General features: G+C 55.4%; 2 protein-coding genes across 3 annotated transcripts; one reads left to right on the plus strand and one right to left on the minus strand.

Annotated features, from left to right (window-relative positions):
• The first annotated feature begins 1512 nt into the window (after positions 1 to 1512).
• LOC123369373 (protein tyrosine phosphatase receptor type C-associated protein-like) lies at positions 1513 to 16379 on the plus strand. Of its 2 annotated transcripts, none has more exons than XM_045014891.1 (2): positions 1513 to 1620; positions 14941 to 16379. In XM_045014891.1, exons 1-2 carry the CDS (start codon positions 1618 to 1620, stop codon positions 15532 to 15534), a joined length of 597 nt encoding a protein of 198 aa, XP_044870826.1. In that variant the 5' UTR covers positions 1513 to 1617; the 3' UTR covers positions 15535 to 16379. The 2 variants fall into 2 exon arrangements, with proteins under 2 accessions (XP_044870826.1, XP_044870825.1); XM_045014890.1 differs by lacking the exon at positions 1513 to 1620 and adding an exon at positions 6863 to 6929.
• A 628-nt stretch (positions 16380 to 17007) lies between these two features.
• LOC123369372 (ribosomal protein S6 kinase beta-2-like) lies at positions 17008 to 23994 on the minus strand. Its single transcript, XM_045014889.1, has 15 exons — positions 23885 to 23994; positions 22983 to 23017; positions 22599 to 22719; positions 21834 to 21902; positions 21595 to 21742; positions 21316 to 21373; positions 20231 to 20331; positions 20051 to 20141; positions 19758 to 19848; positions 19340 to 19447; positions 18948 to 19010; positions 18526 to 18603; positions 17952 to 18059; positions 17744 to 17856; positions 17008 to 17295 (listed from the first exon to the last, which is right to left on the minus strand). The coding sequence occupies exons 1-15, from the start codon at positions 23954 to 23956 to the stop codon at positions 17124 to 17126; spliced, it is 1428 nt and encodes a 475-aa protein (XP_044870824.1). The 5' UTR covers positions 23957 to 23994; the 3' UTR covers positions 17008 to 17123.
• Positions 23995 to 24952: the final 958 nt, after the last annotated feature.

Below are 24952 nucleotides of genomic sequence, written 5' to 3' on the forward strand. Positions count from 1 at the left end.
GCTTAGCCAGTTGCAAAGGCCTGCTCTGCTGGAGAATGAAAACAGGCAGTGCGTTGCCAGGGGTAGCCCCCCTCCTGCCACAGGTGAATGTGGTGGTGGGGAGGGGGGGGGACTAGATCCTTCCTGCCGGGGCTGGTTATCCCAGAAGTGCCCAGTTGGGGGCAGCTGAGCAGGGAGGCAGTGGCAGGTGCCTCCTGATTTCATTTGTTACTCAGGCTGGGCTGTTCCCCAGTCCCTAGGAGCTCTGGCACCATTTCCCACTTTGGCTGACTTGTGTCTGTTGCAAGGAGAGCTCAGCTCCAGCCCCCAGGGCAGTGTGCCCCCACCACTGGGGCTGGCAGAGATGCAGTGGCTGGCAAGCACATCGTCCCCCTTTCTTCCCCTCCACCCCACCCCCCAGCCCCTCAGGGCCATGAGAACAAGGGGGAAGAGATGGCTCCCCCCCCCCCCCCCCCCCGCGTGCTGAGCTCAGGGTCCTTCCTGTCACAGGCGCAGGCAGGGGCCGTGCAGGGGAGACAGGAAACCAGTGGTTGGGGCTAACGAGCCGATACGCAGCAGGGCTGGGGCAGGCAGGAAAGGAGGCTGCAGTGAGCATAGTGTGGTGCTGGGAGGGTGAATTCAGGGCCCATCTGCTGAGCACTGTCTCTAAGCAGTAGCCCATGCCTCCCTTGTGGCACCCGGACAGAACCCAGCCATCTTACTTCCCTGGGGCAGCTACAGTTGTTTATCCCCCTGGGCAAGTCTGTCCTGTCCCTCTCCTGGACCTGTTAGACTAGAGGATAACAGCCTGCTGCTGCTACCCGTGCCTGTTCTGTGCCCAGGGGAAGAGATGTGTGGTGGGGGTTTGACCAGCCTAGGAGGGGAAAAAAGAGGAAATGAGCATCACCTCCCAGCTTCTGTCTGTGGGCACCATCTGCCTTGCCTTTCCCCCTCCCCCCCATGGCAGCTGTCGGTCCGGAGGGGAACCTGTGGGTGTGAGCTGATGGGAGGGCTATGGGATGATTGTGGGTAGTTGAGCCCCAACTCCCTGAGAAGTGTCCTGTCCTCCACCCAGCAATTTCCCAAAGGCAGAACCTGGAGGATACTGGGCTTCCTCTGTGCCCTGTCTTTCTGCAGCTCCACCTTCCCCACATGGGCCAGACTGGGCTGGCAGAGGCCACAGCAGATGAGTTGTACCCCATCCCCTGCCAGTCACTGGTTTGAATCCAGCCCTGCTTGGGTGGTAGTAGAGTGCCCCTCTACTGGCTTTTGGGAAAACCCCTTACATATGAGGAGTTGGGTGGGCCTCAGTTCCTACGCTCTCAGCCTCAGGCACTGCCCAAATGGGTGGGATGGGCAAAGATGCCAACGACCAAGCCCCCTTGCCCAGATCTTTGGGGGGGGGGGGAGTTGGCTGCCTTCCCTGGAGGTGAATGAAACCTGTGGTCTATCAGCAGTTGAGGGCTCGATGCAAATCAGGGCTGCACAGCCCTTGGCCGCTGTTGCAGCTGCTCCTCAGCGCAGCGGGCTGGATGGGCTGGCAGGAAACGCCCGCCCACGCCTGCGCGCCTCTGCTGCTCCCCGCCAGTTGCACAGTCCCCCACCCTGCCAGGAGCTGCCAGCTGCCATCACCTCACAATGGTAAGGACCCTCTCTGGGGGCTGAACCCCCACCACCACCACCCCCAGGGTAGGAGGGGGGAAAACTCCAGGGGCGATCGGGAGCAAGAAGTTAGATGAGGTTAATGGGCTTCTTCCCCTGGCTGGGCCAGGTATGTTTGGAGGGAAACGAGGCAGGGGGCTGGTTTCAAGCCAGGAATGGTCCGGGGGGGAGGGTAGAGATGGGCACCCCCCACAAACACACACCAACCAGCTGGGAACTCAACAGGGGCAGGGACTGGCCTGGGTCTGTGTTGCCCCAGACAGAGTGACAGCTGGGGCGGGGCCGTCCCCATGCAGGAGCATTGGCAAAGGAGGACAGAGGCTGCCACCTGATTGCCAGGCCTCTCCTTTGGGTCAGGAGGCTGGAGCTGGAACTCTAGGGCAGTGGGGTAGAGTATGGGGTATCCTAACTCCTCTCCCATCCCTGCCGAGGCCCTGCTCCCAAGGTCTGGCACTCAGCCCAAAGTTTGTCCCCCCTTCCCCCATCTAGGTGAAGGGACCATGTACCGGGGGGGTGGAGGGGGTTGCCTTTGCTGTGCCTCAGTTTCCCCTCTGTAAAATGGGAAGGAGATCCATTCCTGGGTCTGTGGAGGAAAGAGCTGTGTAATGGCCACTTCTGCCCCTGCCATTCCCTGTGCCTCACCACAGCACGGGCTGCTCTGCTAACACCAACGGGCTCCCACCAAACCTACTGCTCCCTCCCCTCCCCTGCTCGCTGGTCTGCTCCTCTTCCCCCTCCCCCGGCTCCCTATTAACTGTCCCTCCCCATGGGAGCTGCTGCTAGCCCTCGGGAGCTGCTCTGGAAGTGGGGCGAGGGGACTGTAATCTGTAGCCCTTAAACATGAGGGGACGGTGCCTGTGCTTGTGTTGTGCTCCCCAGCTTTCACTAGAGACGTGCAGTCTCTGTGCTGAGGGGGGGTTAGTTGGAGCAGCTTGGCAGGCTGTGATATATGTCCCTGAGGTACCCTGAGCCCTGCTCCCCCTCCCCCTTTCAATGCATGTGTGCCTGGGGTGCATGAAGGCACCAGTCTGCCTGGTTTCAGTGCTGAGTTCTGCAGTAGCTGGGCAGGGGGTGTCTTGCCCTGGGGTCTGGCCACTCTGTGGTGCCATAGATGCTTCAAGGGAATGGGCCAGGCGGGGAGATAACAGCCCTAGCATAGCTGAGCGGTGGCACAGCAGCCAGGGTAGGCAGCTCCTAGTCGCTGTCCTAAAGAGAAGCTGTTGGCCTGAGGCCCAGCGAGTGCCGACCTGAGAGCAGCGAGCACCAGCCCGGGGGTCCTGGGGTATTGCTCAGAAGGCAACTAGTTGGTTGCATGGCAGAGAGGTGGGTAGCTCGGTGCTTCTGCTCCTGGTTGGCAGTGGCTGAAGTTTAGTCTCTCCCTGCCCAGGAAGAGCACAAGCCAGCACGGGGCACCCTGCTCTTCAGGCCATTTCCGGGCCATGGGTTGTAAAGACTCATTTCTCAGCAGCCCAGCCCAGCCCACCTCCTCCCCTGCGCCCCCAGCGCTGTGATGAGTTAGTGCCAGCGCTGCCCCTGCCTCTCGGGCTGGCCGCACACCTATTCTGCTTGGCCCAGCAAAGGACCGAGCCACCTAAGACAGGCCAGAGCCCTAGCCAGAGTCACCTGCCCCACTGAGGACAGGGCTGCTGTCCACTGAAAGCAGAAGCGGATCTGGGCAAAGATCAATTGCCCCCTCTGCCAAAGTTCCTGCTAGCCCAGCCCTGGTCTCACCCCTTGCACAAGGCGGCTGCCCAGGAGGGAGCTGGAGGCAGAGACAGGCTGGGGCATGGGGGCAGTCGAAGTTAAGGTGATAAAGCTGCATTAGAGATAGGCCTTCTAGGCTCCCAAGTGTTACAATAGACCCCCTGCAGCCCATTCTGCCCCCACTGGGCAGCCCCACCTCCTCTCTTGGCCTCCCCCCAACCCTAGCCCTCAATGTTAGGGGCTCCTGGGCCTGCCCTGGGACAGCTGCCCTCCCATCCCAAGCAGCTCAGCTTTTGGCCCTGCTCCCTCCCAGCCAGCTGGGATCTTCTGCCTCTCTGGGCACTGGCTAGGGCCCCAAGGGGCTGGCTGAGCCCCAGTGGCTGGCAGTGCGGTGGGCTTGGGGGCCACAGGAGCTCAGCAGAGCAGCTGCTAGGTGAGGAATACCATCCAGTCCCACCAGGCCTCCCAGCACCTGCACTGTTGGGCACCCCCCAGGCCCAGCACGGGTCAAGAGGAGAGCGGGCAGTTACAGCCTCTCAAATGCAGGTCTAAGGAGGAGCAACTACACACATACACACACCCTCCCCTCACTCTTCCCTACTGCTCCATTACATTGCAATAAGCTCTCCCAAGGGTAAATGCCTGCAAGCAGCAGGGGAACTATATCAAACCTCCACACGAGCAGCTCAGACTAAACGTACACCCCAATGCCACAAAGCCAGTTGAGGGCCAGATGAGCAGCCCCATGGCAAAACAGCAGAGTCAAGGAGGTGTCAGCAGCAAAAAGGCATCCTTTATATCAAATCATAGTGAGGCTAATAGGAACGAGCAAAATGTTAAGTGTGAAAGTGTAGCTAGGCTGGCCAAAAATTGAGCCACAGCTTGCTAAAGAAGCAAAAAATAACAGCACGCATATTTTTGAAGTACATCAGAAGCAGGAAGCCTACAAAACAGTGAGGAGATGAGACAGGTGCTAAAGGAGAACTCAAGGAAGACAAGGCCATTGCAGAGAAGCTAAATGAATTCTTTGCATTGGCGTTCACTGCAGAGGATGTGGGGGAGATTGCTCCATCCTGCCCTGAGAGCTAGCCTTTTGGGGGGGGAAATCTGAATCATAGAATATCAGGGTTGGAAGGGACCTCAAGAGGTCATCTAGTCCAACCCCCTGCTCAAAGCAGGACTAATCCTAAAACAGATTTTTGCCCCGGATCCTGAAATGGCCCCCTCAAGGATTGAGCTCACAACCCTGGGTTTAGCAGGCCAATGCTCAAACCCTGCTTCCTCCTACCCTGAAGTACTGTCCCAAATTGATGTGTCAGTAGAAAAGGCTTTGGAACAAATTGGTAAATTAAACAGTAATATGTCCCCAGGACTGGATCTTATTCACCCAAGAGTTCTGAAGGAACACAAATATAAAATTGCACAACTACTAACTGTGGTATTGCGTTAATCATCCTCTGTAGCAGATGACTGGAGGATGGTTAATGTAATACCAATTTTTAAAAAGGGTTACAGAGGCAATCCCGGCAATTACTGGCCAGTAAGCCTAACTTCAGTTTCGGGTAAATTGGTTGAATCTGTGGTAAAGAATAGAATTATCAGACACATAGATGAACTCTGTATGTTGGGATAGAGTCAACACAGCTTTTGCAAAGGGAAATCATGCCTCAGCAATCTATTATAATTCTTTGAGGGTGTCAACAAACACGTGGACAAGGGTGATCTAATGGATGTTGTGTACTTGGCCTTTCAGAAAATCTTTGACAAGGTCCCTTCACCAAAGGCTCCTAAGCAAACCAAGCACTCATGGGATAAGAGGGAAGGTCTGCTCATGGATCAGTAACTGATTAAAAGACATGAAACAGAGGGTAGGAATAAATGGTCAATTTCAGAATGAGGCGAGGTAAATAGAAGGGTCCCCTGGGGATCTGTATTGGAGCCAGTGCTGTTGAACATATTTATAAATGACCAGAAAAAGAAAGTGAACGGTGAGGTGGCAAAATCTGCGGCTGATACAACATTATTTGAGATAGTTAAGTCCAAAGCAGACTGTGCAGAGTTACAAAGATATCTCACAAAACTGGGTAGCGATTGGGCAACAAAATGGCAGATGAACTTGAATGTTGCTAAGTGCAAAGTAACGCACACTGGAAAAAAATAATTCCAACTAGATATACAAAATGATGGGGTCTAAATTAGCTGTTACCATTCAAAAATGATCTTGGAGTCATTGTGGACAATTCTCGGAAAACATCTGCTCAATGCACAGCAGTGGTCAAAAAGGCTAACAGTGTTAGGAGCCATTGGGAAAAGAATAGATATTAACACCAAAAATATCGTAATTACTAAATAAATCCATGGTACACCCACAAATCTCAGAGATGATATGGTTGAACTGGAAAAAGTTCAGAGAAGGTCAACAAAGATGATGGAGGGTCTGGAACAGCTTCCGTACTAGGAAAGACTAAAAAGTCGGGGGCTGTTCTGCTTAGAAAAGAGATGACTAAGAGGGGATATGATAGAGGTCTAGAAAATGAATGATGTGGAGAATGTGACTAGAAAAATGTTATTTACCCTTTCCTATAATACAAGAACCAGAGGTCACCCAATTAAATGAATAGGCAGTAGGCTTAAAACAAACAAAAGGAAGCACTTCTTCAGACAATGCATCAGTGGAATTCATTGCCAGGGGATCTTGTGAAGGCCAAATGCATAACTAGGTTAAAAAAAAGAAATAAGTTCATGGAGAATAGGTCCATCAATGGCTATTAGCCAAAAGGGTCAGGGACACACATCCCCACACTCTGGGTGTCCCTAAATCTCTGACTGCCAGAAGCTGGGATTGGACAACAGGGGATGGCTCACTGGATAATTTCCCTGTTCTGTTCAGTCCCTCTGAAGCATCTGGCCACTGTTGACTGACACGATATTGGGATAGATGGACCATGGCCTGACCCACTATGGCAGCTCTTTATGTTCCTATTCCTTGCTTCTCAGAGCCCCCTGGCAACATGGGTGACCCTGTGCCCGCTGGCAGGGCCCTGCCGCCTGGCTGGCTGCAGTTCTAGGAAGGGCTGCTCTCTGGGGCAAGGACAAGTGGGGCCCAGCTCCGCAGTGGTCAGTACTCTGGCCTGCTGCTCCAGGGAGCCAGGCTCAGCTCACACTGAGAGCCCGGGATTGCTGCGCTGGGCCCAGTACCAGCCCAGAGAGCTGGAGCTCGGAACAAGCGGGGCTGGGCCCTGCAGCTGCTGCCAGCTGCAAAGCCACCTCTCTCTCACTACTGCTGTCACCTGCCTGACCGCAGCTTCCTGTTACCCTTGTCAGCCTGGTGAGACCTGCACCCCCAGGAGACACCCACACAGGCCATGTAGCATGTGATACACGCCACCCACCGCCGCCCTCCCCTACCCCCCAGACACACACACGGCAGGGTGGGGAAGCCACACCAGAGCAAGACTCACAGAACGAGCTGAGCAGAAACCGCTCCCCTCCCCCGACACAAACGGCCTGGCAACTGCCTGCGAGGGGCATGGGACACAACAATGCACCAGCCCGACCTGCACCCATTGCCTGAGGACAGGGGGGTAAGGCACCCCATACACTCACACAGTCTGCCTAACTCCCCACCCAGTGCCAACCCACAGCCCCCTGCACCCAACTCTGACCTCCCCCTCAACCATGCCTAATGCCCCCCTACCCCCATGCCAGCCAAAGTTCCCTGTAAGGTACATGGCTGCAAAGCAGCCAATTTAGCACCACACAGGCACCCAAGGAACCCCCACACTGGGACCTGCTGTGGCTGGGGGAGGGGCACCTCTACCCCGGCCCCAACTCAGCCCTGGACCTCCCATGGCTGGGGGAGGGGCAGTCTGAACCTGCAACAGCTGGGGTGCCCCTCCCGCAGCCCCAACTCAGCCCTGGACCCAGCCCTGGCCCAGACCTGCCGTTGCTGGAGCACCCCTTCCCTGGCCCCTACTCAGACCCAGACCTGCCGCAGCCAGGCCCGAACCCAACACCCGGCCTGAATCTGCCATGGCCCAGGAAGGGTGCCTGTCCCAACTAGCCCAGGTGCTGCTGTGGGGGAGAGAGATTGCTGAGCGGAGTCCTCTCTCCCCACCATAGCCTCAGAGCACCTTCCTCCACCTGAAACACCTCATCCCCCGCCCCACCCTAGAGCCCTCACCCCAACCCTCTGCCCCAGCCCTGAACTCCCTCCCACACTCGGAACCCCTCAGCCCCACCCCCACCACATGAATTTTGTTATGTGCACCAATATGGAAGTGATCTTTTTGGTAAAATATAAAACAGATTTATTTACTACAGAAAGATAGATTTAAGTGATTATAAGTAGCAGGCATAGAGATTAAAGTTGGGTACATAAGAAATAAAAAATCTCACAGTCTAAATTCTACAGACTAAACAAGATTTGACTCAAGCAGTTTCTCACCCCACTGGATGTTTCAGGCAGTTTACAGTTTTTATTACACGAGGGAATTTGATTCCCAGCCTGGGACCAATCTCCCCCATTCAAAGACTTTGCTTTGCAAACGAGCTTCCAGGTGTTGAGATGGGGGAGGACACAGGCCAAGTGGTGATGTCATCGACTCTCACTTAGACTTTCTCTCCAGGTGCTAGAAAGATCCTGGCTGCAACACTGGGGTTAGGCAGCTCCCATTGCCTACATGCCCTCTCTGAGGAGGCTCTGGGAGAGTGGCTTCTTCTTGATGGGCCATTAACTCCTGTCTGGCTGGGCCTGATTTAAATCTGTCTCACTAGGTACTGCTTTGATACCACTGAAAGGCTGGCTGTGGGCATGTCCCGCTTACCACATATTTCAGTACCAAACATAGAGCAATACTTCATGTGCCATGACAGTACAGACAATCCAACCGAATAGCAATGTTCAATGGATCAAGACTTTATAAATGGTACCTCACAAAGCATACTTTGTAAAAAACATATCACAATCACATCACAGTGGTGAATATGGGGATCCAGGGTGCTACTTTGAGATACAGAGTGTCACACCTCCCCCTACTGCAAGAGTGTTAATCCCTAAAGCAGAGACAGTGTGGCCATGGTCCTCTTTAGGTTTTGACAATATAATACCCATGTGTTGCTAAACATTGTAGTATTACCCACATGAGCTCTTGCAAAGTTCAGTGTACCTTCTAATACTTTGTGGATCATAGAATCATAGAATCTCAGGGTTGGAAGGGACCTCAGGAGGTCATCTAGTCCAACCCCCTGCTCAAAGCAGGACCAAACCCAACTAAATCATCCCAGCCAGGGCTTTGTCAAGCCTGACCTTAAAAACCTCTAAGGAAGGAGATTCCACTACCTCCCTAGGTAACCCATTCCAGTTCTTCACCACCCTACAAGTGAAAAAGTTTTTCCTAATGTCCAACCTAAACCTCCCCCTCTGCAACTTGAGACCATTACTCCTTGTTCTGTCATCTTCTACCACTGAGAACAGTCTAGATCCATCTTCTTTGGAACCCCCTTTCAGGTAGTTGAAAGCAGCTATCAAATCCCCCCTCATTCTTCTCTTCTGCAGACTAAACAATCCCAGTTCCCTCAGCCTCGCCTCATAAGTCATGTGCTCCAGCCCCCTAATCATTTTTGTTGCCCTCCGCTGGACTCTCTCCAATTTATCCACATCCTTCTTGTAGTGTGGGGCCCAAAACTGGACACAGTACTCCAAATGAGGCCTCACCAGTGCTGAGTAGAGGGGAATGATCACATCCCTCGATCTGCTGGAAATGCCCCTACTTATACAACCCAAAATGCCATTAGCCTTCTTGGCAACAAGGGCACACTGTTGACTCATATTCAGCTTTTCGTCCACCGTAACCCCTAGGTCCTTTTCTGCAGAACTGCTACCCAGCCATTCAGTCCCTAGTCCGTAACAGTGCATGGGATTCTTCCGTCCTAAGTGCAGGACTCTGCACTTGTCCTTGTTGAACCTCATCATATTTCTTTTGGCCCAATCCTCTAATTTGTCTAGGTCCCTCTGTATCCTATCCCTACCCTCCAGCGTATCAACCACTCCTCCCAGTTTAGTGTCATCTGCAAACTTGCTAAGGGTGCAGTCCACACCATCCTCCAGATCGTTAATGAAGATATTGAATAAAACCGGCCCCAGCACCTACCCTTGGGGCACTCCACTTTATACCGGCTGCCAACTAGACATGGAACCATCGATCACTACCCGTTGAGCCCGACCATCTAGCCAGTTTTCTATCCACCTTACCGTCCATTCATCCAGCCCATACTTCTTTAACTTGCTGGCAAGAATACTGTGGGAGACTGTATCAAAAGCTTTGCTAAAGTCCAGAAATAGCACATCCACTGCTTTCCCCTCATCCACAGAGCCAGTTATCTCATCATAGAAGGCAATTAGGTTAGTCAGGCATGACTTGCCCTTGGTGAATCCATGCTGACTGTTCCTGATCACTTTCCCCTCCTTTAAGTGGTTAAGGATTGATTCCTTGAGGACCTGTTCCATGATTTTTCCAGGGACTGAGGTGAGACTGACTGGCCTGTAGTTCCCTGGATCTTCCTTCTTCCCTTTTTTAAAGATGGGCACTACATTAGCTTTTTTCCAGTCGTCCGGGACCTCCCCCGATCACCATGATTTTTCAAAGATAATGGCCAATGGCTCTGCAATCTCATCGGCCAACTCCTTTAGCACCCTCGGATGCAGCACATCCGGCCCCATGGACTTGTGCTCATCCAGCTTTTCTAAATAGTCCCGAACTACTTCTTTCTCCACAGAGAGCTGGTCACCTCCTCCCCATACCGTGCTGCAGAGTGCAGCTGTCTGGGAGCTGACCTTGTCTTGAAGACAGAGGCAAAAAAAGCATTGAGTACACTAGCTTTCTCCACATCACCCCCCCTCCCTCATTCAGCAAGGGGCCCACACTTTCCTTGACTTTCTTCCTGTCCAGTGATCTCAAAAGTTAGCAACCGTGCCTTCTCTGGGTTGCTAGAAAGCATCTATTTGTATTTTTGCAGCATTGTTAGCCCTTCTGCTTCTCCCATTGGTGTTAGCTCAATGTAGATATTAATGTGTTCTATAGCATAGATATTTTGGCATTTAGCTATTAAAAAGATAAAACTTTGTCTGTTTCCCCTTCCATATAGCAAAACAGGTTTATTATGGTTTCTCTGCTGTGACAAGCTCCAAGTCTTTTTACAGGTATGAGCTCATAGACTCATAGACTTTAAGGTCAGAAGGGACCATTATGATCATCTAGTCTCACCTCCTGCACAATGCAGGCCACAGAATCTCACCCATCCACTTCTATAACAAACCCGTAACCTATGTCTGAGTTATTGAAGTCCTCAAATTGTGGTTTAAAGACTTCAAGCTGCAGAGAACCTCCAGCAAGTGACCCGTGCCCCATGCTGCAGAGGAAGGCGAAAAACCTCCAGGGCCTCTGCCAATCTGCCCTGGAGGAAAATTCCTTCCCAACCCCAAATATGGCAATCAGTTAAACCCTGAGCATGTGGGCAAGACTCACCAGCCAGCACCCAGGAAAGAATTATCTATAGTAACTCAGATCCCAACCCATCTAACATCCCATCACAGACCACTGGGCATACTTACCCAGGAAGTATGAAAAGCAGCATTGCCACAGAGCTTCTTAACACATGGTTTGATCTTATTTACCACTCCGAGCATGTTCAAAAGCTTTCCCAAAAATCATGCATATTGTACCTTTTCATCAGGCTTACCATCAGCCCCAAATTCTTCTTCACAAGGTTTAACATTAGCATAAAAAATTTTATCAGGAGGTTTGAGTAGCACCAAACCCTTTACCACAGATGGGTGTTTACAAGTAGCTTTGTCATACTATGTTCTCTATTTAGACAGTCTGGTTTGTTCAACACCCATTGTGTCTTTCAACTCCTTCCTGAACCTTAGCATGTGTTCAGTTCCTGGCTTTTCTTTCCCTTCAGTATGGGTTCTCAATCCATTCATATCTTTGGGGCTTTGGTACTCCACAGTCTAGTGAGGTAAGGATGTAAGGGGATTCTGCATTTTGGCTGGTCCTGTGTGAAGCTGTCTCCCAATCCCAGTATGTCCATATGCAAGGAATCCATCTCCCCTTTTGGGAGCTTCCCCACCCCCCTTTTTTAGAGGCTCATGATTTGTATCTCTAGGTTACAAGTGCTTGCTCTTTAGTCAGACACACCTTTTTCCGGCAGCTCTCTGTCAGCTGCTTTGTGTGTCTTACCAGCTCTCCTCTGCCAGCTGAGTGATTTGCATGCTCACAGACCACCATTGCCTGGAAGCTTCCGGGACTCAGCTTCTTGGCTGTTACAGGCATGGGAGCTGCATCTTGACTGGACTTTTCACAATCATATAAAGATGGTGTCCTAAAAACCTGGGACCTGGATTGGAGTACCTCCATCACCCCTTTCCCTGAGAAATTAGCTACGTGACTGCTACCCTCCAAAAGGTCAGTTACACAGTCCCTTCTTTGAACCTAAGTTACAGGTGGCATGCCTAGGGGCACAGATGCTGAATCAGCCACTCAGTCCTGGGCATCCTCTCCCAAGTGACCAGTGAGATATCCGTGCTCCCACTATTCTTTCCCCATTTTCCTTCTCTGGGGTCCCCTCTAGGACACATCTCTCTAAGCTCTCTAGAACAAAAATCTATCCCTTGTTTAGCTGCAAAGGGTTCACAGCTAACAGCTGGAATAGTTTTCTCAGTGCCAGGCACTCCACCCCTCTCTTCCTGAAAAGGTGCCTTCAGCTGTGGTGCAGGAGTTGGTCTCAATCTCCCTCCCCCCCACCCCCACCCCACCCACACACCTGGAATAATATTACTTCCCTTTGCTGCAGAGGAATCAAAGAGATTTTCTCCCTTTCCTTCAGCAGTTTCTGGGACTTTACCCTTTCTCTCTGGGGTCTCAGCAAAATATTCCTTCTTGCTGCAGGCTACAACAATAGAGCTATACAGAAAAAATAATTCCCAATAAACATATCAATGGGGATATCGTCCACTACTCCCATCTTTAATTCACTTTCTAACCTATTAGTATTACTGTGCATTATGGCCAAAGGCACAAGAATCTGGAAACCTTCTACTAATAAAAGCTCTGCCATCTGTCCTGGCAATGTGTCACCTTCTTGAATTACATTCTACCTAACCACAGAAATCTCTGCACCTGTATCTTCCTATCCTAAAGTTTCCCTGCCATTAATTTTGACAACCTTTATGAGTTCCATGTCTGCTTCTTCAGAGGCTAATCCCACAAAACCAATATAAGAAGTGTCAGGTGCCTCAGAGGATCCTGTGCTGAGGACAGCAGCATTAACATAGGCTACTTGTTGCCTTCTTCTCAGCATAGGGCATTTATTTCTCAGGTGATAGTAATTCCACTGATGATAGCACCTTTTGGGCTCTTCTATCTTCACAGGAGGTTTGGGATGGGGATTAGTGGAATGGTTTTGGGGTGGTGAGTGCCCAGCCTCCCTCTTTCTTCCCCGGGGCAAAATGGGATTCTCCTTTCCCACCAAAGGTTTAACCTCCCACACCACCCGCTTACTCTCAATAGATGCCTGGGTTTGCTCAAAGCCATCAGGTAGAGATACCATCTCATCTACAGTTTTTACATTTTTATTCCATAGACACTGTTTTACATCATCTTTATATACTGAGCAACAAGGTCAAACATTTGTTCAAAACTTTCAACACCTTTCTCCCTCACCCATTTTCCCATTAGATCTTTCATCCTGTTTACATATTCTCCATTACTCATATCAGCATTGCTCTTAAAATTTCTAAATGTCACCCTCTGTGTTTAAGGGGTAATCTAAAATCATTTCAAACAGGGTTTTTTTTGTTTTGTTTTTTTTAATTTACAGTAACCTAAAGCATCCTGAATTGGCATTTCATTGGAGTACATTAAGAGCTTTACCAGCTAACTTTGCAATCAGGTTGGGGACTTTCTTGTCATCAGGAATCACATGAGCTGCACACAGCCTCTCAAACGTAGTAAAATATTCTGATATCACCCATCTCCTTATGTGCAGAACATAACTGCTCCTGGTTGTAGATTTTTGGAGAGATAGGAATCAGTGGGGTGAGATGGTTCTGGTTTTGCTTTTCTAGTAAGTCCAGTTGGTGTTTTCAATCTCTCTCCTTCCTCAGCCTCCTTGGTTTTCAGCTCCAGTCACTTGATGTGCTGTCTCCTCTCTGGCAGCCTTTTCCCCCTCTCCTTTAGCTCTGGTTCTTTCATTTTCAGCTGATGCTCAGTTTCTCTCTTTTTCTGCTACCTGCAGTCTGTACAGCTTTAACCTGGCAACTGTGTCACTCACTCATTCTTATGCCTTTCTCCTCCTATTTCCCTTTCCCAAAATATGCAAACACAAAATAATAAAATTGTAATTCTTTCTTGACTGCACTGAGGCAGCCCACTTAAAATCTCTACACCAGTGTAAGAATTGCCAATCTCGGTCAGAACAAGCTGTGCATTTCATCCTGCTCATTGTGCCACTGAGACAGTATTCCTGGGGTACAACCTGGAACTTTCGGACCACTGTGCCCCCTTAACTCTATAACCTAGGCTGTTTCTCACAAGGCTATGACAGTGACAAGCAGCAAACTCCTCCAGCTACTGTGATCACTCAGCCAACAGCACATGGAGACCTACATCCAGCTAAACTGCATGAATGCTAAGTCACTCATGAATTGTACAAATCACCCTAGGCCTCAGCTTGCACCCCAGAAATATAGCATCTTACAAGCTCAAGACTTCCTTGGACAGTGCAAGCCCATTAATTAGTTTGCCACTCCAATGAAGGATAGCGGATATGCACCAGCCCTTGTTAACCTGAGATTTCCCCAGCACTTCAACCGAAAACAGTTTTAGGAAAAATCTAAAACAATTTATTTACTACAGAAAGATAAGATTTAAGTGATTATAAGAAGCAGACATAGAAATCAAAGTTAGTTATGTAAGAAATAAAAAAAACTCGCAGTCTAAATTCTACAGACTAAAGCAAGATTTGAATCAAGCAGTTTCTCACCCCACTGGATGTTTCAGGCAGTTTATGGTTCTTATTACACTGGGGGAATTTGCTTCCCAGCCTGGGACCAATCTCCCCATTTCAAAGACTTTGCTTTCCAAATGATCTTCCAGGTGCTGACATGGGGGAGGAGAGAGGCCAAGTGGTGATGCCATCAACCCTCAGTGGCCTGATGTAAATCTGTCTTGTCAGTTGCTCCTATGTTACCACTGAAAGGCTGGCTGTGCGCATGTCCCACTTACCACATATTTCAGTACCAAACCTAGAGCAATACTTCATAACTTCGCATGCCATGATAGTACAGACAATCCAACTGAATGGCAATGTTCAATGGAACAATGATACCTCGCAAGGTGTACTTTGCACAAAACATATCACAATCATATCCCAGTGGTGAATATGAGGTCCAGGGTGCTGTCTTACAGCAGCACAAAGCGATTGTATTGAGCACGGGGAAGGGGTATCCATGCAGTGCCAAGGTCCCTGGCATGCCCACAAGCCTGGAACATCTTCAGTCATTAACCTCATCCCCCTTCCCTCCTTCCCCAGCACTCTGCCATTCGTGCCCCATGGGGCCTGCTCTCTGCAGGGCTGGCACTCCTGGTGCTTCCGGGACCCGCGCTGGGCTCAGACTCCAACCCAGACAGCAACTCCGTGGCTGTGGTCTTCCTGGTCTTCCTGCTCCTGCTGCTGCTCCTGGTGCTGGCCCTGGCCTGGCGCAAGCTGAGCCATGATTCAGATGGCAGGTATCACCCACGCCACCTGTGCCAGCCATACCACCTGCTAGCAGCCCTGGCCAGGCGCTGGCGTGAGCTGCGAGGGCAGGTGCCCCCTGAGAGGCACTGGCAAGGCAAGGAGGACGACGAGGAGGAGGACGATGAGGAGGAGGATGAGGAGACCCTTCAGCGGGATGAGGAGGAAGGTGGAGGAGGGCAGGAGCAGCAGAGCGAGGAGGAGGGCACTGCTGTGCCAGAGGGCACCCCGCCCCACGATGCCCCTGAGGGAGCCCTAGAAGAGGGAGGGGAGGCAGAGGGTGCCAGCGCCGGAGGCCTGCTCAGTGACCTGCACTCCTTCTCCGGGACGGCTGCCTGGGAGGACAGCGCCGCGGAGGGAGGAAGCCGCCAGCATGTCACTGCCCTCTAGGGGAGCTGAGGGAAGGACACAGACTATGGGGGGACTGCAGCCCCCCACTTGCTCACTGGGGAGCAACTGCAACTGCTCCCAGCCCCCTGCAAGGAGCTGGGATGAACTGCTCCCCACACCCCACCCCTCCCTGCAGAGCTCTTCACCCCTCGCCATGGGGCTGCAATGGCCCCCCCTGCACCCCACTTCTCCCCACCACCACCCTCACACCAGGAGAGCCAGCCCAAGCAGAGCAGGGAGCGCCCCCTCCCCCCCAGACTCTGCACTGACTCTAGCACTCCTCCCCCCCCAGGCCCCCACCTGCACCAGGATATAGGGTGTGACACCATGGCATGAGGGTGTGGCTCCACACCCATGGGGAGCTGCTGATTGGCCCACAGGCAGCGCTACAGGCACCAATAAAGGAGCGGCATTGCTCATAACCTGCCACAATCTGCAGCTTCATTTACCCCAGAGGGGAATGCTGGGGGTGGGGCTGCATGGGAGGGGCAGAACCCACTGTGAACCACACTCCTGGAAGAAGGGGAAGGGAGGGTGACCCCAGCCTTTTGGCCTCAAGGAAGGCTCGCCAGGCCCCCCTGCCCTACAACATGGTGGGAGCAGAGTATGAGGCTTCCCCATTGGACAATCTCCCCAACTGGCTACCCACCAGCTGAAGTGACACCCCTCCCCCAAACACCATGGAGCAACTGGCAAGGGGGTGGTGGCAAACTACCTCCTCTCCCCCAGCAACAAGAAGGGAGGGCCACAGTACAGCCATATCCAGGCTTTAATTGGCACAGACCCAGCCGCAGAGAGGGGCTGTCTGCGCCCCCACACCTCACAAGGTGACACAGCGTACAGCAAACAAGCCAGCAACTCTCCCACCCAGAGGGGGCAGAGCATGGTCACTTCCCTAATACTCAGTACCCCCACTGTCCCCACCCCGCACCATGCCTCTCTAGGCTCTGCCCCCACAGACTCCCAGGGCTCTGAGCCCCACCCCCTCACTCCAGCACCCTAACCCCTACCACATAACAGGCCCCCCAGCCATGCTCTGCTCCCTCCCCAACACACACTGACCCCCCCCCCGACAATGCCCCTGCCACGCTCTACCCCCCACGCTCTGCTCTCCTCTCGCACTGACACACACACGCACACACCGCCGTGCTCAGCCCCTTGAACCCGAAACATGATTTCGCACTGACACACACACGCATACACACACACACACACACACACCCCGCTGTGCTCAGCCCCTTGAACCCGAAACATGATTTGTAGCAATAAAAACAGAGCACCAAGGAAGAGTTAAAAGCCCCATGGGTGGGAGCTGCAGCCTGGGGGCTATGGGGCCGCTCAGAACATGCCCATCACCCCCTGCCCTCCCCAGCCGGGGCTGCCCCACCCGCTGGAATTGCAGCCCTGACAAAGCATCTCCTCCTGAGTCCATCCAGGCTGGGGACCCCGACACCCCCCAGCCTCACTCAGCTGTCAGGGGGCTATGTCCACCCCATGGGTCACCGACAGGCTGGGCACCTCCACGGGGAGCCTCCCGCCGGCCCAAGCTGAGTCTCCTGCCCAGGCAGGGGCACCATGCCTGCCTCAAGCTACCTTGCCACCCGGCCCCGGCCCCCCTTCTGCTTCTTGGTGCCTGTCGGCGTCTTGATGGGCAGGGGGGCCGTGCCCTCTGGTTGGGGCGGCAGCAGCGGCAGCCCTAGCTCCATTGGCTCCACCGCCAGGCTGGGCTTGAAGGCCTCGAAGGGAGAGAACTTCAACGGGCTGAAAGCAACAAGGGAACTGGGAGTGAGACCCCCATAGAAAGGGAGTGAGCTGGCCCCATCCCAACCCCCGTAGGGGGCCAGGCCTGGGAACCCTGCAATCAATAGCCCCAAGTTTTGGCACTCAACTCCCCCAAACCCCAATCCACAGCCCGCATCCCAACCCCTCCACGGGAACCGTTAGCAACCCCACATCTTGGCACTGCCTCCCTGCCCACCCAGCTCCACATGGCAATACCATACAGAGAGAGGGGTATCTACTGTTGGGAAATCCCAGGAAGGGAATGCGAGAGCCACTGCCCCCTAGAGGGGAAAGGCCTCATATCCCACTCCCCATGCCCGAGTCAACCAGTTCCCCCAGCCTGGTGCTGGATTGGAGCCAGTGCCCCCTAGAGGGGAAAGGAGCCATGCCTGTTGGTCACCTCCTTTGGAGATGCCCCTAGCCGTACCTGACAGGCGTTCTGGGGCTGCTATTGAGGCGGCGAGGGGAGCGCACCTTTGGCTGGAAGGAGAAGCCCTCCTTAATGCTCTCCAGCACCGACGGGGCCACATACGTGAAGCCCTGCAGAGAGCACAGAGGTCAGAGCAGCAGGGATGCCATAGTGCAAGCTCCACCCCCTCCCAGCTGTGACAGCACCCCCTGCTGGGAGTCCTTACCAGGAAGGCCTGGTTGGCACTCTCGCTAATGGAGGCGTCGTCAGGGCTGTCCACGGGCGTCTGACGAGTGAAGCGGGTGTCAAACTGGCTGACGTCATCATCCGATTGCTGCAGGGCAGGAGAGAGGGGACAAAGAGGGGTCAGCCCAGAACAGGAGGGGCAGCCTGGCATCAGCGCCATCCACCAGCAGGGGGGGATGGCAACCAGGCTTGCCACATAAAGGATCTGGCTTCCCATTTGCCATCCAGGTTTTCCTCCCCCTAGGGGCTGGGAGCTGCAGGGCCTCATGAGGGCTGAGCGCCTTGCACAGCTTTCCTGGACATCTGGGTCCCATTCTCCAACACTGTGTCAGTAGGGCTGGGCTGCAAGGAGCCCTAGGTGCAAGTGCTCTGCACTGCCACCCGGGGGAGGGTGCTGGGAGCTGCAAGGCCCCCTAGGGGTGAGACATCTATTGCCACGTGGGAGAGAGCAAGGCAGGCCTGTTCTGAGCTCAGGCTGGGCTGGGCAAGGCAAGCAGGGAGCAATGGGCTGGCTCTCTCCTGCCATTGGGGGGTGGCTGGGGGCAGGGCAGTACCAGGCAAGGCCTGAAGGGTGGGTCCAGCTTGCGCGCCAGCAGTTCATCCCAGTTGACTTGGCGGAAAAATGGCTGCTTCTGTAGGGACAGATACGTAGGCAGGAAGTCAGAAGCCCAGCAGCTGCTCCCTTCTCCCCCCTTGCCCAGCTCAGGCCTGTGCCCTCTCCTGGGCTCCCCATGCAGACGCCCTGTGGTGCGGCGAGTCCTGGTCCCAGGAAGGCCATGGCAAGGCGGGGCACGAGACTGTGCCCATGTGGAGAGGAGGCTCCGGCCCCTCCCCAGAGCCATGGAAGGGAGCTGCCTCCTGCCACTGACTCCAGTGTACCCATGGGTGCAGCTAGGGGAGAAAATCCCCCCTTCAGAGCGCTGCATACTGCCCCTCCCCCACCTCCAGAGGGCACCCTCCCACCCCACCTACCTACCTGCACATCAGCTGCATCGCCCGTCCCGCCCCCAATCCTCTGGCTGGGGTTTCTCTTGAGGAACTGAAAAGAGAGAACCGAGTCAGGGGGCCCTCAGGAAACACAGCCTGACGGACATGGGACAGAGGGTTCTCCCCGCCCCCATCCTGATTCCACATCTAGTGGCAGCCATTTTGGTGAGACCCACACAAAAGCCCTGATTCAAGATCATGCCCTGCTGGTTCTGGAGCTGATGGGTCAGCAACTTTGAGGAGCGGAAGTGAAGGAGATGGCAACAGTGTCAGACAGGGGCAGATGCTGGTAACCTATTAGGGGAGTGGCACCTCCTTGCACAGGTCAGGAGCGTGAGGCGGTATCCTAGTTTGGGGCGGGGGAGCGCATGCAAGCAGTACCTTCTTGAGTAGATCCCGGGCATCAGGGGTCAGGTAAGGTGGCAGCACCAACTTCCCCTTGAGGATCTTGTCGATGGTTTTCTTCCGGTTCTCAGCTGTGAAGGGCGGCTGCAAAGGAAGCACAGAGGGGGCTGAGCACGGGGATGGGGCAGGGGGTGAGCACCAGCAAAAGGGGGATCCAGGGGCAAGTGGGGGCAAGGCATGGCTCAGCATCGGGGGGAGGGGCACTGAACCTGGTGCAGAACAAGGGTCTGGGCTGGGGCAGAGGGTGCAGAGTGAGGGACCGCGCTGGTGTGAGGGAAGGTGCCGTTTGACAGAGCGACAGCCAGGCCCAGTACTATACCTGGGGAAAGGGGAAACACTCGGCCTGTGGCTCCGGCCCCCCCACCCCCCCGTTAACAGCATGAGCAGGACTTGCCGATCCAGTGAGCATGTCGTACATCAAGGCCCCGAGGCTCCACCAGTCCACGGCCCGGTTGTGTCCGCTCCGCATCAGGATCTCTGGAGCCCTAGGTGCAGCACAGACACCCTGAGCTGCTGGGCCAGCCACTGACCACCCCAAGGCCCTCCAGGAGAGCAGCATGAGGGGAGAGGGGATGTCTCTGGGGCCAGGTCGCATGGGGGAGCAGTGCGAGGGGAGGTGGGTGTCTCTGGGGCCAGGTCCCACAAGCAAGCAGTGTGAGGGGAGGTGAGTGTCTCTGGTGCACCTACATGTACTCAATGGTCCCACAGAAGGTGTGGGTGACGGCTCCCTCATGGATCGACTCCTTGCACAGTCCGAAGTCCGTCAGCTTGATGTGTCCTGAGGGAGACAAGACTCCATGGATCAGACTTCCTGAGCCAGGGCTCTCTGCACCCCGCATCGAACCCTGCTGCCCCCGGGCTCCATACCTTGGCTGTTCAACATGATGTTCTCCGGCTTCAGGTCCCGGTAGATGATGCCGTTGCAGTGCAGGTGGCCCAGGGCCAGTGTGATCTCGCTCAGGTAGAAGCTGTGGCACAAGCAGGAATGAAGCAGTCAGTACCACTGACACCCGCAGCTCATGGGGGCACTGCTCCCTAATGTGCCAGCCATGCAGCTCCCCCAGCGGGAGCCGCAGCTGACATGCCCGATCAAACCAGTGGGATGGCTCCCACCGTGCCAGAGAACTGGGCACTGCCCAGGGGCTACAGTCAGGCCCTGGGAAATGCTGGTGGGCACCCCCATGGCACAAGAAGAACCTCTTCACCACTCACAGACCAGTACGGTCCCCCTCTCCCAGGCTGGCTGGGCCCCGGCTGGCATTCCTCTCTGCCTTCCTGTGCCCTCCCTCCTGCTTAGCTCTGCACCTGTGCGGCCCAGTTCCTCCCCCCGTACCTGCCTCCCCCTTGCTGGGACCCCTGCCCCCCCCCCCCAGCCCACCACTATTCTCCCTTGCTGGGACCCCCATGCTCCCCCCAGACCCCCACTACCTCCTCCCAGCCCTTGCTTGTCTCCACCTGGAGGAGACTGGCTGCCATTCGAACCAGTGGTGACCGATACTGTGTAACCAAAGGCTGTGGTGTTGACCATGGCGTCAGCAGGTCACAGTGAGCCCCGGGCTGCCCCGGGCAGTGTGCACACAACATGGGATGCTAAGCTATGCCAGTTATTATGTATTCCAACCTGCCCCCATTCCCTGCTGCACACAGACCCCCACCTCCCCTCAGGTCCTGGCACCAGCAGGTTGGCTCTGCCTTGGTGCTCTGGCACGGAGGCACCATCTGGTTTTAAACACAGCTCTGCACTCGGCAACAGCTCAGCGATCCCTCTGAAGAGCCCCGCTCTGTGGTGTGTTTGCACAGTGGGAGCACGTCCTTTCCACACAGACTTTGGTCAACATAGCAAGGGTGGGACGGGCACTGGGCTGGAGATCGGGAGCCTACAAAAACAATCACAACACAGCCGGAGCGGGGGTGGGGGGGACAGTGTGCTCCCAGCTACTCCAGTCACTGACCATGCTGTGTCCTCCAGGAAAATGCCCTCACGCTCCAGCTGCATGAAGAGCTCGCCACCTACAAACCCAAAACAAAGAGGTACCTGAGCTCCCCACACACCTGAGAGGTCATGAGGGTAGAGAGGGGCCAGCTCTGGCCAGATTGCAGGCCGACAGCACTATACAGTCTCTGACAACACTGTTCTCACATAGGTCACTCACATGCAGCCTGGTCTCTCCCCCAACCCTTGCCAGGGCTGAACCCTCCCAAGCCACCCCCAGCTCAGCCCTGCCCCGTACCACTCAAGCACTCAAGGATGAGGTAGAGCTTGCCACCCGTCTGGAAAGCGTAGATCAGGTCCACGATGAAGGGGTGTTTGATGGCCTCCAGGATGTTCCTCTCAGCCTTGGTGTGAGCCGTGTCCTTGGCGTTGCAGGCGATTTTGGCCTGGGGGGAGGCAGACAAAGAGAGGGGCATTAGGGTACCAGCAGAGGGTAGCTCCAAGCTCAGCAGCAGGAAGGGCTGGCCAGCTAGTTACCTTCTTCAGGACTTTCATGGCAAAGATCTTCCCAGCGTTGGTCCCCTGCACCTTCCGTACCTGGAACACCTGCAAGGGAAGAGAGGGATCTTTAGGGCAGGCGGTTGTACAGCTAGATCCCCAGTGCTGTGCCAACGGCAGGCAGGCAGCTTCCTCCGGCAACTCAGGGGACCATCTGGGAGGAGATGCCCCGATGGAAACAACATGACAGGATTCAGAAATGCAGCCATGGGGCCTCATGGGAGTTGTAGCTCAGTGGCCTTATGCAGCCCCTTTATAAGCCAAGCTCCCCAACCACACTTCATTTCCCATGATGCACTGGGGCCACACGAGAGCCACTTTGCACCGCCTGTCCTCCACAAGAATTGAGTTCATGGTGCATCCTGGGAGAGGTAGTCCAGCTAAGGACCCAAGTCCACAGAGGAGAACAGGGCCAGGAAGCATCTGAACTACACTACCCATGTGGCACTACAATGGCACGTCAGAATTTAAATTTCTGACCAGTTCTCTCCACCAGACAAGTTTTCCCCAATACAGAGCCCTAGAGCAGACCCTGGCATGGGTCCCAATCCCTCCCTCCCACCCTTCTTGTTCTCCTCCATAGAGGTTTCTGGCTAGCAGGGGTCCAGGAGAGAAATAGGGGTGAGTCAGTCCCACAGTGGCATCCCCCAGTAGAGAGAGGTGGAGTAGTAGGGACATGTGAGGCACACACCCTTATCCCCCGCAGCTAGCCCCATCAGTCCCATGCACCTGTCCCTTCCCTACCTTGCCGTAGCCACCCTTGCCTAGGACGCGCAGCAGCTCGAAACAGTGGGGCCCGATGCACTCAGGGCCATTGTTGACGCTGCTCTCTGAGATCTCGATCTCCTCATAGTGCCCCACCGGCCTGAAGGAGATGGGCAGAGACGTGAGCAGGGAGCACATGCTGGAGATGCCATAGGGAACAGGGAGGAAGAGCCACCCAGGGAGAGGGCATACTGGGCCAGTGAACAGCTGGGGGAAAGCCCCTGGGAATAGGGCAGGTTCTGGCTCCTGAGTGCCCGCTCCCTCCACCCAGGGAGGCTGGTTCGATTCATCAGCTCCCCAAAGAAAGAATGACATTTGGCCAAAGCCCCTTCACCCGCCCAGCCCCTTCCCTAGGCTACTTACTCCAGGCCATTCCCCCGCAGCTCCAAATCCATCTCCTAGGACAGAGGAGGGGAAATCAGACAAGCACATGCTGACAACCCCCACAAGGACAAGGGGTCACAGGGGTTAGGGGCAGTCTCCCAAGTGCACAGGGGCTAGTGGCATCAGAACTAGGATCAGGCACTTGGAGTCTAACGGGGCACCAGGGCTAGGAGCAGACAGCCAGAGGTTGGCCATGGGGCAGAGAGGTGAGGTGTGTACCAGGGCTAGGAGCAGACTGCCAGAGAGTGCTAATAGGGTGGGCGGCACCAGTTTTCAGGTCTGGCTTCTGGGAGGTGCCAGGCTTAAGGTCAGGCTGTGGCATAGCAAGGGGACAGGGAGATGACAGCCTCCCCAGGGGCAGGGTGAGGTGCTGGTTTCGCTGGGGTGTTATTAGTCACAGGTAACAAGGATGCTCCGTGATCAGGGTGCAGTCACCTTCCAAGGACATTACTCATCATGCTGTCCAGAGTCACAGACTGTGGGGAGATGGGACAAGACGCAGGGGGCCGAGTTGCTCGCGCCCCTTCCTTGGGGGGGGGGGGGGAAATCACATGCTACCCAGACACTGGGGGCAAGTGCAGAGGGAGATCTTAAGGGGCGGGGGGGAAGAGGAGCCCAGAAGCCCAGCGGGTGGGGGCGGGGGCAGGTGCAGGGCGGCTGGGGACTCTGTAGGGGAGCAGGTAGCAGGGTTGAGAGGCAGATGAGGGTGCCGGGGGGCAGAGGGGGGGCTGAGGAGCAGGTTGCGCGGCCCAGAGGTTCAGGCAGGGGATACATGGGGGCCCTGGAGCACCAGGTTGGGGGCCAGTCAGGGGACAGATGGGGGCCCTAGGGGGCAGGTGGGGGGTCCCGGGTCCGTGGCTCTGTCCACTCCCCGCTCTCACCACCCCCAGCTCGGGCTCGTCCCCGTCGCTCCCCTCCTCGGTCTCCAGGTCGATGTCAAACACCCCGGCCATGGCGGCGGCAGCGGCCCCGGGCTCCCCGGCCGGGCCCCGCCCCCTCCTTCCTAGTGCTGCGTTACAGCCCCGCGCCCGCCACCGTCCCGGGCGCAGTGTGATGACGTCCCCAAAGCTTCTGGGAACTGTAGTCCTGGCTCGCTGAGGGGCTCGGAAAGGGAAGAGACCCGGCCGCGGGGGCCTCTGGGAAACATGACCTCGGGGTCGGAGTGTGTGTAGCTGTGCGCTTAGCCCCCTGCCGCAGGGGTCCCCCCACCCACCGCTGCCTCTTCCCGTCCCTGGGCGGGGCTCGCTCCGTGTTTCTGCCCCGGCTGAGAGCCCGGCCACGTGCCGGGGGTCCTGTAACGCGGGCTGCATTCACTCTCCTGGGGCCCGGGGCGCTCCGGTTTTGTGGGGCCCCTGGGGGCAGTGGGGTGGGGGCTGGGGCCTGGGATGAGTCAGCGGGGTTGGGTGTGACAGGAGGTTTGAAGTGAGGGCTCTGGGAGGGAGTTTGGCTGCGGGAGGGGGCTCAGGGCTGGGACAGGAGGCTGGGGTGCAGGTGGGGGGAGGGCTCTGGGAGGGAGTTTGGCTGCGGGAAGGGGCTCAGGGCTGGGACAGGAGGCTGGGGTGCAGGTGGGGGCTCTGGGAGGAAGTTTGGCTGCAGGAGGGGGCTCAGGGCTGGGACAGGAGGCTGGGGTGCAGGTGGGGGCTCTGGGAGGAAGTTTGGCTGCAGGAGGGGGCTCAGGGCTGGGACAGGAGGCTGGGGTGCAGGTGGGGGCTCTGGGAGGGAGTTTGGGTGTGGGAGGGAGCTCAGGGCTGGGGTAGAGGGTTGAGGTCTAGGGTGCAGGCTCTGGCCAGCATGCACTTACCTCGAGCAGCTCCTGGTTGGTGGCACAGCAGGATCCCTACCTGCCTTGGCTCCATGTTGCTCCTGCCTCAGGCTGGGGGGGTGTCGAGGCTCAGGGACCGGTGTGCGGCCTCTGGCACGGAGACTTGCCACAGTCTGGGTGAAAAGAA

The sequence above is a fragment of the Mauremys mutica genome, chromosome 4 (assembly GCF_020497125.1).
Source record: "Mauremys mutica isolate MM-2020 ecotype Southern chromosome 4, ASM2049712v1, whole genome shotgun sequence".
NCBI classification, from domain to species: domain Eukaryota; kingdom Metazoa; phylum Chordata; order Testudines; family Geoemydidae; genus Mauremys; species Mauremys mutica.

Bases quoted from the DNA above. Each gene is read 5' to 3' on its own strand.
- LOC123369372 (XM_045014889.1), bottom strand. From the start codon at position 23,956: ATGGCCGGGGTGTTTGACATCGACCTGGAGACCGAGGAGGGGAGCGAC. The intron at 21,903-22,598 runs GTAGGGAAGGGA...CTTCCCTTGCAG, and splicing joins GCAAGGGTGGCTACGGCAAG to GTGTTCCAGGTACGGAAGGT. The intron at 19,011-19,339 runs GTACTGCTTGCA...CTCTCTTTTCAG, and splicing joins CCCGGGATCTACTCAAGAAG to TTCCTCAAGAGAAACCCCAG.
- LOC123369373 (XM_045014890.1), top strand. From the start codon at position 6,888: ATGCACCAGCCCGACCTGCACCCATTGCCTGAGGACAGGGGG. The intron at 6,930-14,940 runs GTAAGGCACCCC...CTCCTTCCCCAG, and splicing joins CATTGCCTGAGGACAGGGGG to CACTCTGCCATTCGTGCCCC.